The sequence below is a fragment of the Vigna unguiculata genome, chromosome 3 (genome assembly GCF_004118075.2).
Source record: "Vigna unguiculata cultivar IT97K-499-35 chromosome 3, ASM411807v1, whole genome shotgun sequence".
Taxonomy (NCBI): domain Eukaryota; kingdom Viridiplantae; phylum Streptophyta; class Magnoliopsida; order Fabales; family Fabaceae; genus Vigna; species Vigna unguiculata.
Window position 1 is genome coordinate 36,952,955 of NC_040281.1, and position 23,905 is coordinate 36,976,859.

The 23,905-nt window shown below is 33.6% G+C and overlaps 1 protein-coding gene and 1 long non-coding RNA gene across 5 annotated transcripts; both read right to left on the reverse strand.

Annotated features, from left to right (window-relative positions):
- LOC114176061 lies at positions 1-7,465 on the reverse strand. Its single transcript, XR_003602964.1, has 3 exons — positions 7,059-7,465; positions 6,870-6,943; positions 1-84 (listed from the first exon to the last, which is right to left on the reverse strand). It is a non-coding gene; the product is annotated as an uncharacterized LOC114176061 (long non-coding RNA).
- A 291-nt stretch (positions 7,466-7,756) lies between these two features.
- Positions 7,757-23,825, reverse strand: LOC114176139 (nucleolin 1-like). 4 transcript variants are annotated; one of them, XM_028061075.1, is made up of 25 exons: positions 23,559-23,825; positions 23,444-23,477; positions 23,245-23,333; positions 22,646-22,729; positions 22,395-22,529; positions 22,168-22,302; positions 22,027-22,089; positions 21,764-21,855; positions 21,575-21,692; positions 20,798-20,886; positions 20,248-20,344; positions 19,734-19,825; positions 19,544-19,661; positions 17,772-17,860; positions 17,239-17,362; positions 16,935-17,020; positions 16,743-16,860; positions 15,537-15,625; positions 15,174-15,282; positions 11,806-11,897; positions 11,616-11,733; positions 9,639-9,724; positions 9,105-9,195; positions 8,876-8,967; positions 7,757-8,032 (listed from the first exon to the last, which is right to left on the reverse strand). In XM_028061075.1, the coding sequence occupies exons 1-25, from the start codon at positions 23,586-23,588 to the stop codon at positions 7,825-7,827; spliced, it is 2,478 nt and encodes an 825-aa protein (XP_027916876.1). In that variant the 5' UTR covers positions 23,589-23,825; the 3' UTR covers positions 7,757-7,824. The 4 variants fall into 4 exon arrangements, with proteins under 4 accessions (XP_027916876.1, XP_027916875.1, XP_027916874.1 ...); XM_028061074.1 differs by having other exon boundaries at positions 20,248-20,338; positions 22,021-22,089; XM_028061073.1 differs by having other exon boundaries at positions 22,021-22,089.
- Between the last annotated feature and the right edge of the window lie 80 nt (positions 23,826-23,905).

Sequence of the window (23,905 nt, forward strand, 5' to 3'; positions counted from 1 at the left end):
ACCACTCTGATCTCTGTTATAATATCGAGACTCTTATTACAAACTCTTCATCCTTTAGAGATGTTTCTAAACCTGCATCTTCATCTGCTCGCACCAAGATGATGATCATCGCAAACGAAGAAAATAACACAAGACCATAAAGTACAATGATAAGTTACAAGACCACAAAGTACAATGATAAGTTAGTATACAAAAGAGTTGTTCTAAAATCATTTAAATCATATTAATTATAATTCACACATGGGTAACTACAATTAATTCACATAACTGCACACAAATAGTTGACACTAAACTCGATTATCCAGATACATGCATTTGGAATCGAAATCACTAGAGACTTGCACTTGTGGTGGCCTCTACTGCTTTGGGAGTCATTGCCAATGGGTTTCACCCTACCACACACATTATTAATGTTAATCAATGATCATATAAGCCCATTATCCTACCATAGACTAGGACCTCCTTCTACTATCACCACATGAACCATTATATTCTATTTGAGTCTGAATGATCATTAGAGTTTCAAGATATCACCTTACTTGAATCCATAGTTCAATGTATATAATAAATTAACACCACCACCATAAAATCTCCCCATGAGATCCATAAAATTACGTCAAACACATACAATACTCGTGTGTGTGTGTGTATATATATATATATATATATATATATATATATATATATATTCACAAACCCATTATCATCCCAGTTTCACAACAATACTTTCACAATCATGTACATCCTTAATCATATTTTCATATTCACACATTAATAATTCCATCTTAAATTTCAAATATCAAAACAATCACATATTTTACAAAAACATACCAAGTCAAGTCTCAAAATAGCAACATCATCCATGCATAACTTCATACAATCACATAACTTCATACTAATTGAAAACTACACCTTTGTGTTGTGTGATATGATGTTCAACCGTGTAGATTGGTCTGACCACCACCCCATTAAGACAACTTCTCAACCTTTGTTCCAAAAGCTTGAACTATCATTTACGCTTGACCAACAATTTGTATCTACTATACAAAACTCAACTTTCATATGCTCTTTACCACCTCTTATAGGTTGTACCAAAATCTACAGATAACCTTGGTTACCAATTTTTCAAACATGTTAGACATCATTATCACACCACATTTTTTCCTTCTTGAAGCACCATTTAATTGACTTGATCACACACGACTTCGGTATACTGACAATATTTGAACACCCTTTATCATCCCTATCCATAACCACCCCCATAACATCATACTTCCATTACTAACTTTGGCCACTAGGTAACAAAGTCCATAACAATGCTAACCCATTTCCAAACAAGAACTTCAAACTGTTGCAACCACCATACTCATTATAGCACTCCATCTTCATTTCTAATCCACTAACTTGTAACCATCCTTCCACCCTATCCTTAGAACCACATTTTTTCTTAACTTGAAATCATTAGTTTAATCAGTACCTAGCAACCCTACGATACATTTCAAATTAGGATTGTTCGATTTGCCTTTTTCCCAACCATTTTGAGAAACTCACTAGTTATAGTAAGATGACTACACTAATGAAATTTCCTTACAACTTCACTTCCCAACTTAAGCACTTATACTTCTCTACCAACTTACTCATACCTTTTTAAGCATCTACTTTCACTTCTCACTTCTCACTTCTAAGTTGATACCCCCTCTTGAAACCATAGCTCAAATAATCTTTTACTTCTTCTGTCCATTTCCTCTTATTCAACTCTACACTTCTACCTCTGGATGGTCATTGAATACCTTTAATTAATCTACATAAGAATGACACATTTGCTGTTTTTAGAGAACTCCTAACTACATCAACCACCAAGTCATGAGTAAGACAACTTTTCTCATGCACTTCTTACCATTGATAAGCATAATTTACCATTATTCTGCTGCGCTACTCTAATTCATACACAAACTCACTTCTAGTGTGTTGAGTCATAATAGACCTCAAAGGCTTACTTGTGTCAAGAATGATTAGCATTGAAGCATCGATCAAGCTCTTCTTCAACATCCTGAAGACTGTCTTCACACTTGAGAAACTGATAATGTCCATTTTTACCTCTTTTTGTGTGCTTATTGTCAGGAATAAATAAACTATTTCCTAGTTTTTGTCTTGTTATATCTTTAAGTTTAGTGTGTTTTGTATTATTTTTTTGCTTTAGCTGTTTTATGTTTGTTTTGCCTATAATCTCTCTTTTAAGTGTTAAATAAGTTAGTAGGAAACATTTGTTGTGGAAGAAAACAAACAAGAACTCAAGGGAGCATGATTCGACAAGAAAAATTTGATTTTGAAGCAAATACCCACGTCGGGCGTCATTGGAATCACACCCAATGCTTCAAATACATAATGCTGTCAAACTGCCCAAGACTGAGCGATGGAAAACTGGGGATGAGTGCCACAAGAATGAGTGGTGGAAAGTGGGTTGAGCACTATTCAATTCGTAAAATCTGGCGTTGAGCGCTGTTGAGACAAGGTTGAGCACTGCTGAGACAAGGCTGAGCGCTGTTGAGACAAGGTTGAGCGGTGACGTCGCTGACATGTAAAAAAAGGGTTTTTAATCTTGTTTCTTGCGAGGGTATGGACCATTCCTCATTTTTTATGATAAAGAAACACTTTTGGGTGCTTTGAGAGCCTATTGGAGGTTGCTAGGAGTGTTGGGAATCTTTCTCACTTCTCCTTGGGTTTTCTCCTCCATTTGGTTTCCACCTTTGTGGGGTTGAGAGGAAGATGGGTTGCAAATTGGAGATGGAGACGCAAATGAGAGGCGCAATTGGAACATAGAGCAATTACCAAGAACCTTGGGAGAGAGTTTGCTTCTTCTCTTTGGTTTCCATTTCTTCCCTATCTCTTTAATTTGTAAAACCTAGGTTTTCCACCATGGAGAGCTAAACCTATTTGTTGAGATTAAATGTAATGAACTGAATTCTTGTGTATTGTGTGATGTTAATACATATGCTTTCCATTTCTCTATTAGTATTTGATTTCCTTGCTTAACACTTGCTTTGGTTTGGCCACCCATGCATGATTTGTGGTTCTTGGGGTGTTGGAAAATGTCTCTTGAACCTAGAACTGAAATTGAATGCCTAATGGAGCTTGTGTATAAGGATAGAACATGATTTATTAGTAATCTTAAGACTCTTGAACTTAATGCATGATTTCACTTGTTGAAGACTCAAAAAATTGGAACTTGATGAGTTATCATAAACTCAAAGTCGTTAGGAATAGGATTTGAGTATTCTTGTGAGTTGATTTTGACTTGAAATTGAAATTGAGATGTTTGTGAATGAATGAGAATAAAGTGAATGAAATCTAGTTTCGACATTTGTGTATAATCTATGTTAAATTTCTGTTGCACACCAACTATTTGATAAAATACCAAAAAGAGTTTCTTTGTGTTATTATGAGCTTTGTTATTTATTTGAGATTTGAATTGTGAGATTTGTCATGTGTTGCACAAGTCCCTATGAAGAGAACTATATATTTATTACTTTCTACGTGCGACTGATGCACTTGTCGTGTTGGTTTTTCACCTAACAGAAACTTGCCACAAAACCTTGATAACACCAATAGTCTGCTTGAAATTCCTTACCTTCATCATGTTTCCACTCTTTAAGACCACAAGTCTTGAAAGCCATTCGTCCCTTATCTAACACTTACCCTTGAATGATTTAACATACCACTACCTTTCCTCCAAGATCCACCAAACTCATCGTTATTCTAGTGATTACATTGAGTCTACACCGTTACATCTCTAATAGTTCCCCAACCCTCTTCATTTATTTTTACACTTTTAGCAAGAACCACCCAATTAGGAACTATTGGCATTGGTTATGCTTCAAACACCGATGCAATAATGAACCCCACCACTCCTATGTAGAAATTCTAGTACCTGCTTCGGAAACATGTTTAGAAACTCTTCCATAACTGATATCTTTTGTGTTTATTCTTCCTTTGCCTTTGTTAAAAACCTCTGATTCACATGACACTCTTTCCCCACCTTTTAGTTTGCTCCTCACTTGATACACAACCATTGATTTATCTTTTTGAATCAAAGAATATCATTGCGTTGAGTATCACATCCCATAGGAATGAGATTTGAAAAAAACAACTAATTTTATCTCTGATATTATATCCCAATCTTACAAAGGAAACAATTCAATTGACTTGAACTCGAATCCTTTGCTCACCATGAGACATGCTATATATCCGAGAAATCTTCACTTGGCCGTAACGGTAGAAAAAGCACCAACTAAACTCCAACTCCCCGTTGCATACAACCATGACTCATTCACCATACTGGTGACACCAAGAGGTATACAACTCCAAACGGAACCAAAATCCTTAGTCTAAGCACCACTTTGTAAATAGTATCTTTGAAATAGACCACTCATGCTAATCATATCGACACCAGCTATCACGAACACCCTTTTTGGCTACGCAAGACTTTTCTTCTCCTTTAATCCTTTATTGTGCTCTGACATCACTAGTTTTGCCTTTCCTACAAGATCAAACTTAACGATGCACTTCTTCTTCCAACACTTGAAATCCCCCACCTCAACCAAGTCAAACTTTTCTCCCGTGTAAACCACTTTATTTGGAACATCCTTTTTATTCTCCACTTTAATGATGGTAACTGTTGAGAAAGTCTAGCTACGTCTTATTGATGTTGATTTGGTATAAAACCCTTAATATACTCCCTTTCGTCAGATGATTGTTTTTCTCCTTTACCCGGAAAAAAACCACCCTGCTGGATTAATCTTCCAAGCTCTGCCTCAACTTAGCTTCCCACTTGAAATTTACCTTCCTTATACCCTTCATGGTCTCCACTATTTTTAGCCTTAGCCTCAAACGTTCTACAACTTTCCACCTCAGACCTTAGACATTGTTGGGATGTAATACCAATTTGATTTCTCAAACCTTGTTATACAAGTGCACACCAATATCTTCCCTTATTCTAACCTCTTAACTCAACTCCTCTTGCAAAACTTGTAGTATTCGTCATAAGAACCTATTATTGAAGCTCCCTCAGTCCAAAGCGTTGCTTCTAAGCTCCAACATCATATCTTAACCTACTAAAACCAAAATTTAGCTTTCCTCATCCACCGATATACAACCCTCTACATATTCACATCTTCGAGCAAGAGATTGTCTCAAAGGCCTTACCCAACCCTTGCAAAGGTAAACAAGTCAAGTTTGACCTTGAATATGCATTTCTCTACCACTACAAACACCAAACACAAACCAAAGTGCGCAAACATGACAAAAAAAGGTATAGAAGACAAAACTCAAACTATAACTGTACTCCCCTTTTCCCAAACCTTTAAGTTAAGAAAGAAAAACTATCTTTGATATATGAGTGTGCACTCTCATCACTCTACCAAGACATTTTCTCTTCTTAATGCTTCCAACCCTTTAAACAAACTCCACTAAACTCAAACTCTTAAACAAGCTAGACATGACAAACTCGCAACCCTCATGTCATCTAAGGAAGAAATGCTCTGATACTATTAATGTAACATCTCATTTTACTAGTATAAAACTAATTAAATAAGACATTTCATAATAATATTCAAAGACAAATTAACAAAATAAAAAATATATAATTATACAGTCCTTTAAGCGTTCAAACTATAAACAATATACTATTTATAAAACAACACAAAACCTTTAAAGGTATTCCTATACTGAACGTACTAACTACTCATACCTTTGCCACAATCTCACGACTCTAACTACGAACTCCTCATCTTTCAAAGGTGCCTTTAACCCTGCATCTTCATCTACTCCCACCAAAATGGTGATCATCGCAAAAGAAGAAAATAACACGAGACTACAGAGTGCAAGAGTAAGCTAGTATACAAAAGTGTTGTCCTAAGACCATTTAATCATATAAATTATAATTCATAAATGGGTAACTACAATTAATTCACATAACTACACACAAATAGTTGACACTAAAGTCGATTATCCGGATACATGCACTTGGAATCGGAATCACTAGAGACTTGCACTTGTGGTGGCTTCTACTGCTTTGGGAGTCATTGCCAATGAGTTTCACTCTACCACACACATTGTTAATGTTAATCAATGATCATATAAGTCCATTATCCTACCCTAGACTGGGACCTCCATCTACTATCACGACATGAACCATTCTACTCTATTTGAGTCTGAATGATCATTAGAGTTTTAGGATATCACCTTACTTGAATCCATAGTCCAATGCATATACTAAATTAACGACACCATAAAATCTTCCAATGAGACCCATTGAATTACGTGAAACACATACAATACTCGTGTGTGTGTGTGTGTGTATATATTCACAAACCCAATATCATCACAATTTCACAACAATACTTTCACAATCACGTACATCCTTAATCATACTTTCATATTCACATATCAATAATTCCATCTCAAATTTCAAATACCAAAACAATCACATATTTTACAAAAACATACCAAGTTAAGTCTCAACATACCAACATCATCCATGCATAACTTCATACATCATACTTTTAAAATTAACTCAATCAATCATAGGTTAAAAAGTAAGGAATTAAAATTTTGCAGTATTCTCGCTTAAGCTAGATTTTTCTCGCTTGAGCTAAAAGACTCTCGCTTAAGCTAGAAATTTCCGCTTAAGTTAGAATAGCAGATTTTCACTTGTTTTAAGCATGCAAAACCATAAAACACAAACCATCACAAATTTTACATGTACTCATCAATTCTACACATCAAAACACAACAATTCAAGCAATTCAATCTATCAAATTATAACATGCTAGACAAATTTTACTTCCATCAAAAGAAATAGTTTTCCTCACCTCAAACGTAGACCAAAGCTGAAACAACGAAGAACCCCCGATATGATTTTTGAGTTGTAAAACCCTAATTACACCTAAAGGAACCAAAACCCAAGAACACAAGAACAAATTAGAGTTCTAATCATGATCAAAGTGAAATTAAAACCTCAAAAATAGAAAAAGGAGATGAAAGTCATATTATCAACTTACTTGAAGGTAGAATCTGTTCGGGTGGATTGAAAGAGAACTCCACCATGAACCCAAATCTACCCTCTAACTCAAGAAAAGATGAAGATTCAAATGAGAAAGATAAAGAACAAGGTTGGGTTGAAGAGGAAAAAGAATTGAAGTTGAGAGAAAAGAGAGAGGCTTGTGTTTAGAACTTAGGGAGTTGAGACTCTGCTTTAAAAGAATGAGTTTTTACATAGATTAGTCTATGGACATTGTGTAAAAGGAGTTCACGTGAGCAATGATGGCAGGAATAATGAAGGTGACCAAAATAGGTTCTATCAGGATGATTAGTGGGGATCCATCAAGAAGGTATAAGCGTGTTGATTATTGTCTCTTAACTTTCACAGTATTGTTTTGTGTGTCTATAGTCCATTGCATTTTCGAGAAAATCGCCTGGATCAATACAGTAAATTGTCTAATGTAAGGGGAACCATCTATCCACGTATGGTAATATATACCTATATGCATATTTATTTTATTATTTTCAAAAGATAAGAATCATAAAACACAGATGAAATGAGAACAAATACTGTAGAAGTCAATTAAATAATATGAAATAAAGGTTTTGTAATCTTTTTAAAGAAATATTTTTTCTTAAAAAAATTAGGAAGTCACATTTATTATAACAACAAAAGTTAATGGAGGGCCAATATAATGGCTACATAATTATAAGTAATTGAGTAAATAAAGTATATCACAAAGGAAACAAAAAAGCTAACTGTAGAAAACTGAAATAGATATGGGTTCATGAGAAAAATAAAGAATGCCAGCCACCACCAGAATGCCATCCACCACCACTGCTTTCTCCCCAACCAACACCATTTTTAGAGCCATTTCCATCACGTCGAGGCCTTGCTTTCTCAACTAACAAGGTATGACCTCCGATCTCAGTTTGATCAAGATTTAGAGCTCTCTTCGCACTGTCAACATCCTTGAATTCTAGGATAGCAAACCTGCAAATTTTGCAATTTGAGACCAGAATGCAATACACAACAATTCAAACACTAATTATGTTCAAGAGATTTCATGAGTTCTACGGCCATTTGTTACTCAACGTTTATATCGGAAGTCCTCAAGGAGAAACTTAAACAAGAAAAGGTCATTATTGTTGAAAATCCCATGTCGATCAGAGATATGGTCATAATTATAATATATAAGTCAGTATAGACATTTTCTTACTAAACCAATTTAGTAAAATTGCATTAAACTTAAATTTACTTCTAAGATAATACCAGAGCACGTAAGAGTTTATCTTAACAATGTTTATTGGACTTATCTGTTCTCACGCTTACGCTTGATGTCCTTGGCATGAGTAAGTACATTAGAGATCTTATATCGACTAAAGATATAATTAAAATTATAATATACAAGTGAATGTAAATATCTCCTTAAGTTGATTTTATAAGATTGAATTAGGTTTGAAGTTCATTTCTAATAATTACTAAAGCAGATTTTTTTATACCATTGCTTTCTGGCTAGCTATGACCCAGCCTTCTACTTAGTGGGGAGATTTATGCTCTAGGTGCTAAGTGAGAGGGAGAGAGAAGGAAAAGTATTAAACAAAGAGCTAATTCTATTTGTGTAAACAAGATAGATTAAAAAGTAAAGTAAGAAATCAAAATAAAATAAAATAAGTCTCACACTATATGTGTGGAGCAGAGATTCCTGTATTATCTTAGATAACTTTCAACAGATGTGTAAACAAAGTGAATTTATCCAGATGATGAATGATGTTGAGAAAAAAAAAAATTAACAGTATATTATAACCTAACTTGCATCAAAACAACAAGACATACCCCTTAAATGCACCAGAATCATAAAATTTCGGAACTGTTATCCTCGTCATCTCTCCACAGGAACCAAAATGCTCTTCCAGGCTAGCTTTGATCTGAAAGAAAAAAGTAGGCATTAATACAGCTAAGTACTGCTGGTAAACCAATCAAAGAGTCAATAGAAAGAGATTCATGCAATCAGTGCAGGGAGTGGTGTAAAAAATATAAAATGATAAGAGAAAAAAAAAACTACCTCTTCTTCCTCGAGGGAAGTATCAAATCCCTTGACATATACAGTTAGAGATTGAATTCTTTCACCCTTCTGGAATGAGTTGCTCCAGTTGCTAAAGTTATTAACATGGAAACAACAAAGGGAAGAAGTGAGCAAAATACAAGATACAAAATAAAAAAAAAAAAATTCTATAAATACGAGTGATTAAAGACTCATCTGTTTGTTTTAAAAAGTGCATTTTTAATTAATTTTTTATTAGATAGAACATAAATCATGAAAAAAAGATGAATAAAAACTATATCAAGAAAGTGATTTTTTTTTCAAAGCTTATCCGAGCACCCTGGACAAAATGAGTATACAAGAGACAGTAACCCATGCAAATGCAGAGTGAAAAAATGTAAAATGTTCTCCAGTTCAAAATGGCCATGTTTATAAGAAATACACATTAAAGCAATTACGCAATTAGGCAGGAAAATTTTTCCAAACAATGACAGATTTACTCAAGAGGCATGCTCTTGCATGGTTTTATTATGCATGTGTAGATATGTAGATTACCTTCTACTGTAGCTATGACTTTTTTCTCGAGCTAATTCAACTGTGATGGTACGTCCAAACAATTCTGTGTGATTCAACTCAAGAGCCTATGATACAAAAGCAAATTGATTGTCAGCTCAACGTCTTTGATAAACATAAACAAACAGATGATGATGGTGATGATGATGATGAGGCACAAACAGACGGACATAAGAAAGTATAGAAATATAAATTCAAATTTGTTGAAGATCTCACATCGACTAAATATAAAACAAATTTTATAGTATATAAATGGGTATAAACCTCAGTCCACAAACCAGTTTGGTAGGGTTGAGTTAGGATTAAAGTCCACTTCTTATAAAAAACTAGTTATTATGCAAAGACAAAGGTTCTAACAATGAATGTAGCCAAGAGCACCAAGTTAGTTGAGACTAACTAGGTTTACAACAACTGATCATTGCCCGGGTTAAGAAGAAGTATAGAAGTTGCAACCTATGAGCTGGTTAGAACAACATACAATGCATGAGTAAAGAATGTTTGGATGAACTTGTTAGAAAAGCTGCTTATTTCCTATTGTAAAAGCTATCTTTTGTTGCATACCAATTATATTCATTCTGTTCAAAGTAATCAGTAGGTGTCCTATACCCCTAGCTGACAGATAGTGTACTTTTTGTACTTTACTTCTCTACTAGTTCCAAACCTCTCTTACCTTCATATATAAAGTACGTAAGTAAAAGATTATAGCCCTATCAAAATTTCCCACCCGAATTCTTGTTACAAGACTTGCCAGAAAATAACATTTTTTCACATGATTTCTAAAACATGGACCCTGAAATCGTGGATCCGCAGCTTTGGAATGTTTTGTTAGTTGTTGCCGTAGAAGCATGGAGTGGTTTAGATATGGGTTTCAAAAACTACACATAGCATATAACATAGGATGGGTCAACTAATACTATGACCATTTTAATTAAAAAAGATAATAAATTCTAAATTTGTTCTATATATTACTTATTTATATAACTTTCTGCTCCAATTTTACTTATAAATATCTCTTCAAATTTACTTACATGAATTCAAAATCTCATTTATAAGTCTTCTCTAAACTCACAACCTTGAAGGAGAATAAATGATTTTTTTTTTTCAAATTAACAGAAATTAATGTGAAAAAAATGTATTATATGTTAAAATATCACTGAAAAGAAAGGGTGACAACCAAAAATTGGAGCAAGAAACTAAATATGTACTTGGTTAAAAAAACTGTCACCGTGGACAACAGGTCCTCAAGGTAGATCTTAATTTTTAAGATGTCACAGTCAGACACTAGATACAATGTTAAGAAAGAGAAAACAAAAATATTGGATTGAAACTGTGTATACACAGTGGTCATATAGGTTAATTACATTAATTATACATAAATAAAATATTACGCTTCCTCAAATCATATATTATAAGCCGTACCACTATTATTACAATAATTATAGAATACTGCATATTAGCAAGTTTTGTCTTAAAGAGATTTTGAAAAAGATAATGACAATAGAACAACTCTGATCTCAACTATTAGGAATGCAATACAATTTTACAAAACTGATTTAATAGGAAATTATTTTCCATAGTATTGACTTGCACCTCCATCTATTATTACATCATGATATTCACACATTAAAATTATATATATATATATATATATATATATATATATATATATATATATATATATATCTGATGTCAATCCAACATTGTATTCCAAAGATAAGGTTATACACGTCTTGAAGCAACCATGAACTGTTAAAGCCTTGAACACAACTAAGCACAAGGTATCGCTTTACTTTAGCAATCAGATACAATACATTTCATTGAAAATATTATATTGATAAGAAAGATTCAATAAACAATGCTAACAAAGTATATGGCTTTGTTGCTTACAGAATAACAACTGTCATTCAATTACTTTTAGCAGTTCTAAATGATTTGCAACACAAGGTCATTAAAGCTTACCTTTTGTGCTGCTTCAGCCGTTGAAAACTCAATATGTACAAAGCCTTTAGGCCTCCCTTCATGATCTGTATGTGGATGAAGATAAGCAATTCCTCCACATTCTTTGAAAAGATTTTCCCTGAACAATCTTGAAATTAGAATAAATGTACAGAAAATAATTGATGAGCACCTTTATTAAAAATATACATACACATCAGCCTGTTCCACTTCATGTGACAAGTTTCCAACAAATATCGTCTTTGGTGCAGCATTTTGTTCTTTTAGAGTAGCTAGCGTTTTAGGCTGCAAAATTCCAGGAAATAACATGTATATAAATGATTCGGATATTACATTACAAGACAAGATAAGGGTCATGTTCATATTTATGTTTCTGCACCTTAAGGGGTGCTAGTATAATTTACTCTAAAACCTGCGAGCCACCATATGGTTTTCAGTGACTTGGAAAAAATATATGATCAAATCGTTTCCAATAGCTGAATAGACAGGGAGAATTCAGACAGAAAGAAAACCATTGTTATTGTGTGGTGTGTTGCAGGAGGGAAGAAACATTTATAGAATACTTAGGCTCCTCTTTTTATTGTGGTGTGTAGACTCAAGATCCTTGGTGTAGAATTCCCCAAGAGGTTAGAAAAGACTACAATTGGGAGGACGAATATTTGCAAGTATCATGCATAAAATTTTAATTAGAGTTGCAAACTGATTTTGAATTTCACATGAAAAGTCTTGGAAGACAGAAAATATCAGAACACATTTTCATTAAGAAAACCTAAGTATACCAAGGAAAAGCATTAATAAATGTGACAAAGAAGTTAACCCTAAAGTAGAACAAACTCGACTAGGACCTAAAATGTCAAAGAAAAGTAAAGGGTGATTCAACATTTTTAGCTGCACCAGAACTACCTGAATGATGAACTTTTTTTCTTAACTGAACAACTCACAACTGAAGGACACAAGAGTAGGGAAGTTACGAGCCAGAAGATGCAGTTTTTTCTAGAATGACGTGCTGATCGGCAAGTTCTAGATATCAGAATTTCTGTTTCTCTGCCTCTTCCATTGATCATCATTCTATCTATAACTATTATAAAAATATTTATAGCCATAACTAGAAATAATGGCACAGTTATTCTAATTCACATAATTAGGTAATATAATGAACACAGATTTCTAGTTCAAAATAGACAGATTACAATCAACATTTAATAGGAAACATTAAAACAGGATCCTGATTGACATCCCCCTCAAATTAATCCAAATAGTAACGGACCATCAATTTGCTGATAAGAACTTGATGGCATGGTTACAGTCCAACCCTGGTGAAGACATCTGCAACTTGAAGTTGTGTTGTAACATGTCGAAGTGATATAACATTAGTGTCCCAGCAGAAGCGTTTAGCGTCTCCATATTTACTTTTGGAGGAATACGGAGGAGTGTTGAAGAAAAATAAGTCATAGTTAGGATTACTCGTGATTCTAGAATCAGATCACATGTAACAACATACTCGTGAAGCAAGTCGTACAAGGCTGAAATCATAAAAAATATACTGCAGTTCTCAAATTCTTTTTTTACATCAGTTGATGATGCTAGGAACTCATTAAAATCATGTAAGGCAGTGCAGTTCTCAAGTTGTATTTTCACATTCGTAGATGGAATAAGAAAGTCATTAAATCATGTAAGGCAGCATGAATCTGCCCAAGCAGACATCAAATCGGCATGGAGCAAGTAGTGTCAAAAGATCTTGGCAAACATTGTATAGACGTTGGATGTCATTAGTATAGAAGGAATAAGCCTCACTCCTAACTCATGCACACTTTTCATAAGAATGGAAAATATGTTTGACTGAGCCGTGGATAGTGCACTTCTCGACATTGCACACTTTAGTATCAATCTTTACCTATTGTTTTCGACCTTCGTTGGGACGGATTCAGGATTGGCAGTAAGACCGAACCTATGGCATAACCCACAAACATATCCAAATTTTGAAAGCCCAAAGTGAAATTGTGAGTTTAAGAGAAGCATAAACTCACTTACTAAGACTGCCAAACGTAGGACTGAAGCAACACATGTACTCAAGTCCCTATCACATTCCCTTTCTCTTTCTTTTATAAAAAAAACTGTAATTTTTTCCATGCCAACATGTTCACCACCAATGCAATGTGTCTAGTGGATGCAATTTTCAACCTACCATGCTAGTGCCCTTGCATGGCATTTTTGTGAAAAAACCACCACAATTTTTTCCATTGCTTCCATTTGATAACAATGAGGGTGAATCAACCAACAACCAAGTATGATTAACAATAAGACCAATACAATGAACAAGTGTGACAAAAGGTTCATACTCAATGGATAATCCATCCAATAGAAACATGACCTAATATAAGCAAGACCTTCAACAAGTGACAGAACAATCACCTTTCTCCATGTTCCTTAATTCAGTTCGGAAAAATGAGATTTAGCTTATGTGAGCTTTAAAGTAGTTATGGTTCTTCTACAAAAGCTTCCAAATGGGCATGCTGCCAATAACTTGAGGTAAAAGAGATAGAGAAAAGGTTGAAAGCCAAGCTATCAACATCCAAGTTCTTGCCATTCCTAGTGAGTGTAAGTTGTATTCTCAATTTCAGAATCACATTTGCCTAAGAATTCGAGAGGAATCACTTTAGAAGAAACTTGTTGAAACAAAGTCCATTTAAACAGGACCTGTTAGATATATCGCATTAATTAGGAAAACATAGCGTCTATTGTTTATTAGGAAAAATAGATATTATTTGATATTGGTAAGATACTGTTGATATTGTTTATTACAATATCTTCTATTTACCATATTTATGTTTGGTTGTTGTTAGAAGTGGGCTTTAAGTCTAACTCAACCCCACAAAACTAGCTTGTAAGGTAAGATTGCACCTACTTATATATTGTGAACTGACCTTATTTTTAGTTGATGTAGAACTTCCAACACACCCCCTCATGCCGAGGTATATTTATCTCGTGCGTGAGACTAGAAATTAGTAGATGATCTGTTAACGACCCGAAAGTGGGTGGAACAGAATGTTCAAGAAATCTCGCTAGGATAGACTCTGGCTTGATTTTGATACCATGTTAGAAGTGAACTTCCAACAGTTGTCATATATACTTGTATCACTCTTTTATAAATACATTCACCCTATGTGTATTTTAGACACAAGGAAGATTAACCTTATACAATTTTTCTTAATATTCAACATAGTATCTAGAACTTAAGGTTAATTATTGTTTTCAAACCAGGTAGTTCCTGTTGTCAAGTTTATCCAAAAGTTATTATTTCTGACCATGATAGGGCCTTCCTTGAGTATTTTATAGGTTGAGACTTTCAAAATGGCAGGAAGTAAACTGAAATTCAGTTCACCATAGTATTCTCAATTCTTATTTCTTTCTTTACTTGATAACTAACACAATTTTACTCATTCGCTAAAACGCTGCCTCATTTACATCCTTAACTTCTTTCACACAAGTTATACACTCCAATGAGTCATATAGTAGATAAACTTTCACCAAGTTTAAGTAAATGCATTATGAAATGCTTACACTTTCATGAGGACTTTCGCGGGCTTTTTTCTCAATTTCTTCCTTACAGTCCTCTGAATGCTCTGTATCCTTCATGGGCTGAAATCTTTCATGCTTTTGGAATGAGTTGCTACAATTAATAACATTATTAACAAAAAAGGGGTGAGGAAAGGCAAGGAAGCAAAATTACATCATGACTGATTTTGTTTTTTTTTGAAAGTTTATCCAAGCACCCCAAATAGAAAATTATTTGCATAACATCACAGAATTTCTGCAAACTCACATGAAAATTATTTTACATTCATGCTACTAGGCAGGGAAAATTGTTAAAAAACAGTAGTAGGAGGCATGCCCTTGAACAGTCTTATTATGCATGATGATTACCTTCTATTCCAGGTACGTTCACCCTTTCCTCGAGCTATTTGAACTCCAATGCAACGTCTCAACAACTCTGTTTTATCCAACTCAAGAGCCTAACAATACAAAGGCAAAATGATGCGCATCTCATTGTCTTCACACAGAATAGGGTTTTAATAAACTTAAGAGCACAAATGATGATCATGCACAACATAGACAAGCCAAGAAATATCAATCTCAGCCATGCATCAGTTAAAAACTAATTGCTTCACAAAGACATAGGCTCAAATGATGCAGGTAGTCAACAGCACCTGAAAAGTATAAAGGTGAAGGAAAGAAAAGCAGGAAAAACTGTTCCCTTCCCTTGCAACACACACAATAGGTGAAGGAAAAGAAAGTATGAGCCGTACATTAAAAAGAATAATTCCTCGTATATTGGAAAGAAAGGGATCGGATCAGGGAGAACAGTTTGAAGTTTGTGATTATTGTATGGAGTGGACTTTGAATTGCATACTGCGAGGGAGGCAGAACGTTTTTATTTTAAGATGTTATACTTACAATAGTTTTTACATAAAAAATATAAACAAAAAAAGAAAAGAAAGGATTTGGACAGTTAATAAATATAAATAAATTTATATTATAATACTCAGACACAGACAAGAGAAAAATATTTTAAGAATATTAAACTTTTTTTCATTATAATTTATTTTCAATTTTAAATTTATATGTATAGGCATATGAATAAAACAATGGTGAATAATATGAATTTCTTCAACATTCTTTTATTTCATTTTCATAAATTTAAATAAAGAGAAATAACTGCTTTTATTTTACATTTTTATTCTACACTATAAAAAACCTTTCATATAAAAGGGTATTTTCTACAATAAAATTTTATGAAAAGATTAGTTATCACCTCTATACCAATTAGGGGTATTTCACTCATATATCCATTTCCTTTCATACCAGATAACCGGTTCGGAAAATGAGGTTTTGACAAATTTCTTTTGACAAAATTGACACTTTTTATAAATAGGACTAAAGTAGATTAATTTTTTATTTTTTAATCAAAAAGAAGTAATAAAATAATACGTTTTTACCTCATTTAGTAGTTCGTCAAATTTTGTTAAAAAAAAAAAAACTTTGTTAATGTATCATTTTCTGGTACAAATATCTAAGAAATACTATTGGCAGTTCTAACTAGTACAGACCACACAAGGTCACAAAACTTACTTTTAGTGCAGCTTCTGCGGTTGCAAACGTAACATGTCCATAGCCTTTTAACCTCCCCTCATTATCTCTATGTAGCCGAACATCAACGATTTCTCCACACTCTTTGAAAAAATTTTCTCTGAACAATTTTGAAATTGTAAACATACATTCAGAAAATAATCAATAATCAATTACATGAAAAATAACACTTACACATCAGCCTGTTCCGCTTTGTATGACAAGTTTCTGACATATATTGATGAAGCATTTTCTTCTTTCATAGTAGCCAACAATCTAGACTGCAAATACCAGGAAATAACATAATGCATAACTTTTTTTATCATTTAAACTATAGGGGGGTGAGCATATTGCTCAATAACAGCATTCTTTCCAGTGGAAACAGCACCGAGCATCTCCGCATGCTTAATCATTTCAAACAAGTCCACTATATACCCCCAATAACTCATAACAAATGAACATTCAACAATCATAAGCAATAGCATCCTGAAATGCATACATTTTTCCAAGGATCTTTTAAGGCTTTCCCCTCAATATCTTCCTCACGGGACTCTGAACTCCATATCCTTTTGATGGGCTCGATTCTTTCGGACTTATTGAATGAATTGCTCCAGTTGCTAAAACTATTAACAAGGCAATAGCAAAGGGAATAAATTGGTACAAGATACAGAAATGAATAAATACAAGTGATTTAAGGCTCACTTGTTTGTGCTTTTAAAATAATGCTTGTATAACTAAAAAACATTGATAAAAAATCTTTAATGATTAGATAAACTTTCTGAAGAAAAAAGGCCTTATTCCATTTCATATAAGCTAAAAAAAGCAGCATATGATGGAACGATATTAAAAAAAAAGATAATTGTATGATGAAAGCACTTTTTTTCATGGTTTATCCAATCACCTTTAACAAAAATAATACATAAATGACTAGACACAGTAGCCCATGTTATGAAGAAATTTTACACTAATGGTATTTAGTGGGAAACTTTGTCAACAAACGACAACAGCACAATTTCATTATAAATGTATTACCTCCTATTGGGGGCATATTCATTCTTTTCCTGAGCTATACCAACACCAATGCATCGTCCAAACCATTTTGTATTATCCAACTCAAGAGCCTATGCGACAAAAGAAAAATTATTTTCAGCTCAATGTCTGTGCATAGAACAGGGGTTCAGCAAACATAGACAACAGATGATGAAATACAGCAAAACAGGCAATATATAAGAAATCCCAGAAATAACAATGTCAATCTAATAGACCATGTTCTGAAGTAAGCAGGAAGTTAATTTCCCATTAGTCCGTTATATCTTATGGTTTAAAAGTTAGTGTTATATAGGATGTGTGACAGACTTGTTGACGCAATTGAAGAGTCACATTGTTAAATCTAGAACTTGTACCATTCAAATCCTGGGAGATACAAATGGCTAGCTGGTAACCTAAATCAGCTCGTGTATAGTTTGGGCATTTTCAAACTATATATTATTCAGTAGTTTCTCTGCACAATTTTGAAATTGTAAACATATCTCAGAAAATATGCTCTTGACATTCTGAAGAAATAGGGATGATAAATGCTAAGCTTGTAGACACACCAATAGATCCAAGTGTCAAACTTGTAGTTGACCAAGGAGGACCTTATTTTGGTCTTTGAAGATATAGAAGGTTAGTTGGTACCTCATTGTGACTCGTCTTGACACCACCTTTGTAGTGAGCATAGTAAGTAAATTCTTAAACTCTCCGTGTAAAGAACATTAGAATGCAGTCATACAAATCCAAAAGTATATTAAGATCCTAGAAAGGACACATTTATGAAAATACTTAAATTGTTGGGTATTTTGACACTGACTGGGCAGGATCATGATGCAGTAGATGTTTCAATACAGGATATTGTGTTCCAGTTGGAGGTAATATAATATCATGGAAAAGTAAGAAAAAAATGTTGTGGCAAGGTAAAGTGCAGAAGCATAATAAATAACAATAACACTTGTCACTTGTGATCATATGGCTAAAACAACTCCTCAAAGCGCTTAAATGTAAATAAAGTTCCCAAATGCACTATGTGACAACCAGGCAACATTACACATTGCCTCTCCTCAACCAAACATATTGAGGTGGATTGTCATTTCATAAGAGAAAAATTGGAGTAAGGAGACATTGTCACTAGATTTGTCAACTCTAATGAACAGTTGACTGACATATTCACCAAGTCTATAAGAGGACCAATGATTTGTTATATTTGCAACAAACTAATCACAGACAACCTATATGTTCCTGCTTGAGGGAGAGTGGTATAATTATAGAAATAAGGAACTAATATTATATAATCATGAATATTGTTCTAGTCAAATAAGGAATTGATTCTATATAATCAGGACTATCTAGATTATATATGTATTATTCGGAACATTTTTATTTATTTTTGTATAATTTTTGTTATCAGTTCCTCTATTTATTATATAATGCCTTTTTTCTCAATATAAATAAAGGACCCATGTTGTCTAAAAAACACATGGTTTCAACTTATGTTTCTCTCTTCCTTAAATTTTTACATTTAATGGTATCACCAACAATAAAGCGCCTTAACCACAAATAAGTACAAGGTAGCAACTTGTGTCAGGAATTAAATTCAAAATAATTCTATAAAACACAATGACTGAGAAAAATATTTCAACAAACCAAATTGTTAGAACTTCACCATTCAAATGTGTTTGGAATTGTTGCTTCCAAAGGTACAACTCTTTGAAATCATTTTGGCAGTTCTGAAATGATTTGCAAAGGCTAGACAAGGTCACAAAGCCTACCTTTTGTGCAGCTTCTGTAGTTGCAAACTGAACATGCCCAAAGCCTCTAGACCTCCCTTCACGATCTCTTTGTAGACGAATATCAACAATTTCTCCACACTCTTTGAAAAGAATTTCCCTGAACCATTTTGAAATTACAAAAACACACAGAAAATAACTAATAACCACCAGAACAAAAAATAATACATACATATCTTCCCTTTCCACACTATAAGACAAATTTCTAGCACATATTGTCTTCGATGTAGCTTTTTGTTCTTTCCAAGTAGCTTGAACTTTTGGCTGAAAAATTTCAGGAAATACATTATATAACATATTTGATAGGTTTCATAAGAGAACCAAACATATTGAGGTCGAATGTCATTTCATCAAAAGAGATGTTAGCACAAGTTTTGTCAACACAAATGACCAAGTGACAGATGTCTATCAAATCTCTCGGAGGTTCAATCCAAGAATTGGATACACTTGTAGCACTTGTAGCAAGCTTGATGCACATATGAACTATATGCTCCAGATTGAGGGGGAGTTTTTGAGAATCAGAATAATGCATTTTGTTTTTTATTATAGCCATGTGATCTTTATTTTAGAAGAAACAAAATATCCTCTATTGAAGCCTAATAATTGTTATGCCTCTATAAAAACTTATATTAATTGTGTATTCAGGCATTTGATAATGTCTTTGTGTTCTCTATTTTAACACTTACAATTGTCTGAACAGCGTTGGAGTCTTTTTCCTCAGTTTCTTGCTCACAATCTTCTGAAATCTTTGAACATCTCCCTTCAGTACCTTGATATCTGTTGCTAAAATAATTAACATGAAAACTGGAATGGGAAGAGAGCATAATCGCAAGATCTTGAAATGAGACAACATAAGAGATTATAGGCTCATTTTTTTGTGCTTTAAAAGTAATATATTTTTAATCAAAAACATTTCTATTTTTTTTTCTAATAATGGGATCAGCTTATGATGCACAAATCTGTTTAAATTTCCTCCTCATGAGGTTGAAAAGGAAGCATAGGAAACAAAGTTTAAAAAATGTCATGACCACACCTTGTTTTTTAAAAATCTTTCAAACACCCTGAAAAAGTATATTCATACTAGACACGATGCAGCGCACTAAACAGAAATGTTCTCCAATTCAAATTGACATGTTTTGTAAGAAATTTAGATCAATGCTATTAAATAGGAAAAGTTATCATGAGACAGCAACAATAGGCAAGTTCTTAAACAGTTTCATTATATGTGTAAAATACCTTCTGTTGGGAGTATATTTTCGCCTTTCTCGAGCTACACCAATTCTCATGCGACATCTCAACAATTCTGTATTATTTAACTTAAGTGCCTACATAAAAGCAGAAATGATGATAATGCATTGCAACAAAGGGCATGCATACATACACACACACACAACTGAAGAATTTACAGAAGTTCATATATAGGAGAGGAAGCTTCTGTCGGAAATGTACTGATAGGTACCTAAAAGAAGTAATAAGAGACTTGCACCGCAAGCCTTAAGTTAGAGATCAAGGCACACATATATCAATATCTGACCTCAATCAAACATTTACGAACTTGAGGTGGAATACATTCTTAAAAACTGATAAGAGGAACTTCTTTCCACTGCATAGTCATGAACCTACCGTCCAAATACAATTCTATTCACACATTAACCAAATATAGCACAATTATGATGCCAATCCATCATGAGATTTCAATGACAAGGGCAACCTAGCACTGTATTCACACATTAACCCAACACATCTTGAAGACAACCCCAATCTGAAACCATGTCTGCCAAAATTGCAGACTTTAGCAATATCAACCACAACTAAGTACACCGTGGCAATTTGCTTCAGGATTCAAATTCATTGAAAACACTAGGAATGAGACAAATATTTCACTGAATCAAATTGCTATTTTTTTATCCGTGAAAAGTATAAGTAACTGTCACTTTCAAAGGTGCAACCATCTGTCAAAACCTTCCAGCAGTTATAAACTATTTGCACACACCACACAAGGTGACAGCTTACTTTTAGCACTGCTTCTTCTGTCGCAAACTCAACATGACCAAAGCCTCTAAACCTCCCTTCCTCATCCAGATGTAGACGAATATCAACAATTTCTCCACAATCTTTGAAAAGTTCTTCCCTGAAAAATTCAAAATTAGAAAAATAAAACAAAAATAATTGACATGCACCTACCTTAAAAATAATACATACAGATCAGCACGTTCCACACTATATGATAAGTTTTTAGTATATATTGTCTTTGATCCAACACTTCGTTCTTTCAAAGTAGTTAGCATTTCAGGCTGCAAAATCCAGGAAATAACATGTTATATGACTGATTTGATATTGTTCACCTACAGAGGCAGTACCAACCATTCTCCACATCCTTAACATTTTTCACACTATTGCAATAATTCATAGCCTTTAAAATTTTAGCAACTCTATGGAAATGCATTATGAAATTATACATTTACTTGTGGAGTTTTAGAGGCATTTTCCTCAATTTCTTCCTCACTGTTCTCTGAACTTTTCACAGGCTGCAAACAAAAGTAACATGCTAAAGTATTAAATTTTGTAAAATAAACAATTACATGCACAATGTCCAAGATTCTCACATTTGTAGCCATATGTGGCTCATCAATAAAATCAGAGTTATTGTCATCATGGTTGTTGTCATCTGAACTATCTCTAGAAGAATCATTTTGAACATTTTCTGAGTCACATTCTTGAGCATCTGATGTGGTGTCCATCTTCAGAACAGAAAATTTGATTGATAAACAATTAAAAGAAATGAAAATATAACAAAATGAAATTACAAATGCACAATGTCCAAGATTCTCACATTTGTAGTCATATGTGGCTCGTCAATAAAATCAGAGTTATTGTCATCATGGCTGTTGTCATCTGAACTATAACTAGAAGAATCATGTTGAACATTTTCTGAGTCACATTCTTGAGCATCTGATGTTGTGTCCATCTTCAGAACAGAAAATTTGATTGATAAACAATTAAAAGAAATGAACATGTAACAAAATGAAATTACAAATATAGTGGGTAAAATTTGATCGACTGAACAATTGATAATTTATATACCAAAACTTCCATCATTTTCTCTTGTGTTTCTTCATATCTTTCTACAGAGTTATCACCCTCATAGATATTGATATTCTCCTGAAACTAACACATGATAAAACTTTCACCAACTCAACATGATCAGCAACAATGTGCCTCGGACTTAAGATAGAAAGGAAGTCATAGGTAGTTAGGTTTCAACATTGTTCCTAATAATTTCTGTCATGTATTTTATCTGTTAATGCTGTTTCTGGGTAGTCAGAGATTGCTTTTCTAACCAATAAAAATTGGTAACCTTATCTATGTATTCCATAACCTATACCAGCATCGGTATACAGATCCTGAATAACATATTTTGGATATCACTTACACCCCTCCAAATTTCATCTTAAATTTTCTCTTATTTTCTGCAGTATAAACATGGATGGCATTGATTGACAAATAATTTCTCACTCATTAGAAGATATGAAAGTAGTATTTAAAGGGTAAAAAGCATGCATTTGTAAGTAATGCATGCACGTAAATTGTTATAAAGTTGTCAAATCAAATCTATTCCATTGAAGCTTCCATAATGCATAAATTAAATTGAAATTTTGTGAGCTATGCAAATATGATAATACCCCATTCTTGAGCTCCTTAGCAACCGCATCTCTCTTCTGCCTTTTTGGACTTCCTTGATTCTCTTGCTCATCTCCATCGTCCCTCCTGCCTATAGAAATTTTACATTTTAACAAACTGAAAATTATAAAACAACTCAACTATATAAACAAACAAAGAAAGTGGGACAAAAAGGAAAGGAACACTGAAAAAAAAAAATACCTTTTTGGGGTAATGGAAATACAGTAGTATCAACCTACAACCCAAGGAAAACTGGTTTAGTCAAATTAAAAATGGGTGAAAGAGAAAGAATTCACAACAAAGCATGCATCCATACATGGAGTGTGGGATTAGATTCATCCTCCATTTAGGTTTCAATTAAGAGAGCAAAGTGGTTACTCTCAGGGATTAGGTAAGCCACTAGGGTTTTGGCCTTATATATACTGCACAATCAACTTGCGAAATGTTGCAGTGTTGCCTGTGTGCTGTACTGTTTCCTATGGATTCAGCTTTTTGATTGCAATTTGGATAGCATTTATTAGTTTTTTTCCTTTTGAATAATTACTTTTGAAGTATAAGGACATATGCAGTGGCTTTGATTGTTCCCAACATTTGGAACATCGGATAGGATCGGTCGTTAATTGTTTTGGAATTTAACGACGCAGTTTCCCGGTACTACCCACA

Excerpts from the sequence above, each read along its gene's own strand:
- LOC114176139 (XM_028061073.1), bottom strand. The coding sequence starts at position 23,588 with ATGGAGGATGAATCTAATCCCACACTCCAT. Across the intron at positions 22,730-23,244 it reads CTAAGGAGCTCAAGAATGGG|TTTCAGGAGAATATCAATAT; the intron begins GTATTATCATAT and ends ATCATGTGTTAG. Across the intron at positions 22,090-22,167 it reads AGCCACATATGGCTACAAAT|CCTGTGAAAAGTTCAGAGAA; the intron begins GTGAGAATCTTG and ends TTTTGTTTGCAG.